Below are 5,678 nucleotides of genomic sequence, written 5' to 3'. Positions count from 1 at the left end.
AGTTTATTTAAGAGTCTGCCACAACCTTGGGCTTTGTACAAGGCAGAAAATAATGTTTTCCCTAGCTAGAGTTAGCCACAACCTTGGGCTTTGTACAAGGCACATAAAATAGAGTCATTCATTCAATTATCCTCAACAGTTAGCCACAACCTTGGGCTTTGTACAAGGCAACACAAATAGAGTCTCCCTAAGTAGAGTCAGCCACAAGTAAGGTCCCCCTCTTGAATGAAATGAATTCAGTTATTCTGTCACTCCTTTAAATGTTTGTGGTAGAATAGTACAAATACCTCTCTGTAGAGATGATTTCATGTCTCTTTACTGTAAACAGAGATTTAATTCCAAGCTTCAACCTTGAGCTTCAAGCAAGGCACCAAAAAAACAATTAATTTCCCTAGTTAGTTCCCCGAACTACATTAAGCTCTGACTTCCACTAGGGATATGTAGGCATGAGGTTCACAAGGAATCTCAGCGAGCTAATAAAATACCAAAAATAGTCAGTTTGTCTGTCTGTCTGTCTTTTAATCAATTCAATTCCTTCTCCTAATACAAAGGAGAAACTTTCCCAATCATTAGCAGCAAACACAATCACAATGACACAGAGAAGGTTCCTGTAGAGTACTACAGATATGTAGGGTGTTTAAACACTTCCCTATGTATAACCGACCCCCCGGACTCCAGAATTTCTAGTCTAAGTGAAATCCCCACACTTAGCAAACTCCTAGGGTTTAGTTGAGATCTTTTTTCCCCTTTCCTACTCGTAGGACAAATAAGAAAGTTCGTGTGATATCGTAGGAAGAACTGAAACAAAATTCATCCCACCACGGGCGCATTCTCCTTCCAAATTTCGCGTGAAGGGTTTAGCGTGCCGTCCTCCCAAGTGAAACGGGGAGGTAAAGAAAACGACCACCACACTCATGTTGTCACAATATAATGTCATGACATATTATGTCACATTCTAATATTTAAGCATTTGTTTCATCCACAAGAGTAGAATGCAATTATTTCCTGCAACAATGCGTTATGCTTATGTATTTGAGAGAAACACAATTGCTTTTTCTACTGAATCAATATATTAATTTGTTCCCTAGAAAGAAGCATCCACCATAACTACTTTTTCTATCATTAGCATTACCTACCTAGTTAGCATCACAATATCCAACTATAAAAAGTTGCTATCAAAATGAGTATAAAAGGCCATAATATAATGTTCCACTTATGTACTTAATGATTCTCTTGACTTCCATAAGATGACTAATCTTAGGAATAGATTTATATAGAGCACACACACCAATTGAGAAAGTAATGTCACAAAGGTTAGCAATGATGTACATGAATGGTATAAGGATACATTGTGCCTTTCATTCTCCAACCCAAATTTATTTAGTTTTTTATTTTTATTACATACTTTCTATGGGAGATAAATATGTATTCTTTCATCTTCTTCACTTGAAAACCAAGATAAAGGTGAGTTCACCTACTAAGCTCATATCGAATTTAGATTGCTGTTGAACAAAATGTTCTACTATCTTTCTTGAAATTCCCCCAAACAAAATGGCATCAATGTAAATATAATTTATCATAAGCTTCCATTAGTCCTTCTTCATAGATAGAGTATTTTTATTTCCCCCACAAACATAAACATGCTTAGTAAGAATTTAAGTCAATCTCTCATACCAAGATATAAGAGTTTGTTTGAGTCCATGGAGAGCTTTTCTAAGTTTAAACACATGATTTGGAAAACACTGATAAATGAATCCTTTTAGCTTCTCAACAAAGACTTCCTCTTTCAAGTACACATTGAGGAAGGCACTCTTCACATTGATTTGGTAGAGCTTGCACTTTAGGAAAAAGAACAATCCCAGTAACAATATGATGGCTTCAAGACAAGAAACTAGAGAAAAGGTTTCATCAAAGTCAACCCCTTAGATTGTGTATTGCATTAAGCCACAATACATGCCTTATTTCTAGTAACATTAACATTCTCATTAAACTTATTCAAGTAAACTAATTTAGTGTCAATGGTGTTAATAGAGTTAGGTCTAGAAACCAGTTCTCATACCTCATTTCTTTCAAATTGAACAAGTTTTTCCTGTTTAACATTAACCCAATCACTGCTACGAAAAGGCATTTAACAACGGTGGAATAACTATATAATCACGCAGGTCCAGACGTTGTTATGTAGCTTTGTTATACCCCAAAATTTTCCCTCCATATTTCAAAGAATTTTGATTCAATCAGTCTCCTCAAGCTCATAGGATCTCCAATTGCTCAAGATTACATGAGAAGTAAGCACATATACTCTTCTCCTAAAAAACAAGCCTCCAACTAGGATTTTGACTTTTTCCAAGGAAATTGGACTTCTAAGACTTCAAGTGGATTTCATGGTGTCTCATATGATGGCAAGTATCCTCATACCAAGTTTCATTGAATCACAAGTTTGATCAGTCAGCCTGTTGACCAACGGTCAACTATATGAGGCAGAAAGTCAACTGTGGTTAACATACGGTCAAAAGTCAAGATTTATGGTCAACACCAATCATTTGAAGTCAAATTCATCATTTGATCAAGGATGGATCATGATTCATCAAGAAAAGCTCAAAGATCATCAAAAACCAAAGTTTCTAAATTAGGGTTTTTGAGGTAAAAGTCAAATGAACTTTGACCAGCCATAACTTTCACATACTTTATCAAAAATTTCCCAAACAAAGCTCATTTTGAAGGAAATTCAATGCTATACAAATTTGTCTCAATAAGGACTTGGCCAAAAATGCCTCATTTGGAAGATAGGAGCCAAAACATTACAGGTCCTTTTAGAAGTCTACAAAAGCCATTTGTTGTCAAGGCCAATATCATTAAAATAAATTCCTCAAATGCAAAAAATGTTCCTAAGGGGGCTGTAGTGGACATCTTGGACTTTCCAAAAAGTACAAGAACATCTCCATGGGATAAAATTTGAGATAATTATGATTGGTAGAAGTTGGCTAAATTTTGAAAAAAATGCTTGAAACCACAATTGAGAAGCTTTGAACTCTTGGGTAATGGGCCCATATTTTTGTGTTGTCCACGTGATTTCAAGCTTTTAAGAGGCCCATAAACCCATTATTATTTATTTCTTGATTTTATTTGAGTTTATTCATTTAAAATCAAAATAAAATGGAAAAAAATCAAAATAAAATAGATATTAAAAGGGGGGAGGGGCGCCCACTTTTATGGAATTTCTAAAAGCCAAGTCAAATACATTCAAGGCCTTAAACACCATAAAAGACATGATCTCATAAGTTTGGAAATTTTTCAAAAAATTTCAAAGAAAGAATCCTTAAAATTGATGGCCATCAAAAGCTTGTTTCTTGCCATGAATTTCCACTTTCTCACTCTATAAATCAACAACACCTTTTCATCACGGGGGGACGAAAAATCTAGCAAAGAAACACTCACCAAATTTCCAAAAAAAATTCAAGAATAGTGCAATTTAGTATTCCTTGTTCCAGCCCCATTCAAAGCAAATAAACCATTCCATTCCCTTCCTAAGACATCAAAGAGTAAGTGGGGATCATCTATCATGCGTGAACACTCCTAAATTTTGCATACCACAATTATCACGTTCATTCATATTGTAAATTTTTGTATTTCACATATTAACGTATCTCAATATGATATGATGATATTAATGTTTATGAGATCATTTAGAACAGGTTTGGACGTTGGTTTACGTGCTTGGACGCATCGTTTCATAAACACCATGGCTAGGGCATGAACTTTGTTTCTTTTCGTTTTTGCTTCTACAGAACGCTTTGATCCAAATAGACACCACCATCGTGTTCGTAGCACCTTAATTAAGTAATCTGGGTGCTTTGATTATTTGTTAAACGCTGTTTTGGTGAATTTGGAATTTGCAGGTGTAGCTACGATTGAAATCGCAGCTAAACCGTAGCTACTGTATGAATTTTGAAAGTTGCAGGCTTTGCTACAAAAAACTGTAGATAATCTTGTGGCAAATTCGTAGCTAATGCTTTCAGGTACAGAAGGAGAAGGAGGAGTACGCGTGGCACCAAGACTGTTCCTAATTCGCCAGTCAATGTTCTATGGGGCCCACGTTTGACTCGACCTTTTTCAATTTGACTGTTTCAATCACGTTTCATATTTATTATTTGATCATTGATTTAATTATTGAATAAAAAGATAAAAACTGGTAACCATTGCAGACCTATCACCAAGAGGACCTGAGCTCGATCATAGCGTTCTGCATTTTCTTTTTATCACATTTTCCAACTTTTTTTTATTTCGTTTAATTTAATTTAAACTTTGTCTTAATTAATTAATTAATTTAATTTGTAAATAATATTTTGTTTTTTACTTGACTTAATAAAAAAGATCTCACAAATTCAAATAAAAATTAGTTTAGGATTAATTTGACTTTCCTATTAATTAATTAATTATTTTTTTATATAATTCATAATTAAATTTTAATTTATAAATATCTCTTAATTAATTTCTTTAACATTGTTTAACTAAAAATATTAACTCAAAAAAAAGTTATTAAAAACACCAACAATGTTAGATTAGTTTTTTTTTTAATATTAATTTTTGGGTTAATTATGCCAGGGGTCCCTGTAAAAACGCGACCCTGCATTTTTAGTCCCTGTAAAAAATTTCTTCAAATAATGGTCCCCATAAATTCTGACGTCAGCATAAATGGTCCTATCCGTTAGTTTCCTCTAATGGTGGATTACGTGGATGGCCACGTAGGTATTGTTTATGTTTTTATTTTCGTTCTTAAACATCCCACATACTTTTATATCATCTGCAGCTCGAAATCCCCAAATGAAACCCTAATATTGTTCTCCACCTTTCTCCATCTTTCTCCATATTTCTTCTCCATCTTTCTTCTCCATCGTTTTATCTGCGCCCCAGATAATAGGTATGGCCTCTTCTGCTAGTAGAAGCAAAACAGGTTCATATCAATCAGTTTCAAATCGTAGATGGAAGGTATGTGCTTGTAATATGCGTATGGTTTCTTATCGTTGCAAAAATGGTCGCAATCGAGGGAGGCTCTTCTGGAGATGTCTGTTGTGGAAAAATGATGAAACTTGCAATCTATTTGAATGGGATGATGAAATAGGGTCAGGACATGATGCAATCAAGGCTGATGAAGAATGGACAAATGATGCAACAAAGATTAGGGAGATGCAAACTTTTGGGACCTTGAAAGAGTTATTTGAGCAAGAAGTGAAGAAAAACGTGAAAATGGAGATGAAGCTTGGGTCAGATGGATTATATGGAAAGATGAAGACAATTTGCCTCATTGTATCATTGATGATCAATTTGTACTTGATTGTTATTTATAAATGTTAGAAGGAATTAGATTAAGGTTAAGCAGAACATGTAGGTTGAAATATGTAATGTTTAACAGAAGTTTATTATGAATTGAATGGATTGTGTTTATTAATGTTTGTGTTGAGTGCTAAGATTTGAGTTTAATAATGTTTGTTATACAATTGCTTAAGCTCCGACTTGTATATAATTGCTATAATTGACTTGTATATAATTGACTTGTAATAAGCTATAATTGACTTAATGTAATAAGCTATAATTGAATTGTATATAATTGCTTAAGCTCTGACTTGAATAACTTTGATAGACATAAGTAGGCATAGCCTTACATTCAAATAATTAGTAGA

At 34.0% G+C, this 5,678-nt stretch overlaps 1 protein-coding gene across 1 annotated transcript; it reads left to right on the top strand.

Moving 5' to 3' along the window:
• Positions 1–4,920: 4,920 nt before the first annotated feature.
• Positions 4,921–5,352, top strand: LOC131640332 (uncharacterized). Its single transcript, XM_058910741.1, has one exon. It carries the CDS (start codon positions 4,921–4,923, stop codon positions 5,350–5,352), a length of 432 nt encoding a protein of 143 aa, XP_058766724.1.
• The last annotated feature ends 326 nt before the right edge of the window (positions 5,353–5,678 follow it).

This window comes from Vicia villosa, unplaced genomic scaffold, assembly GCF_029867415.1.
Source record: "Vicia villosa cultivar HV-30 ecotype Madison, WI unplaced genomic scaffold, Vvil1.0 ctg.003061F_1_1, whole genome shotgun sequence".
Taxonomy (NCBI): domain Eukaryota; kingdom Viridiplantae; phylum Streptophyta; class Magnoliopsida; order Fabales; family Fabaceae; genus Vicia; species Vicia villosa.
This window is presented reverse-complemented; position numbering and strand designations above follow the sequence as displayed.

What these genes read in the sequence shown, in the direction of transcription:
- LOC131640332 (XM_058910741.1), top strand. Translation starts at nt 4,921, where the DNA reads ATGGCCTCTTCTGCTAGTAGAAGCAAAACAGGTTCATATCAATCAGTT.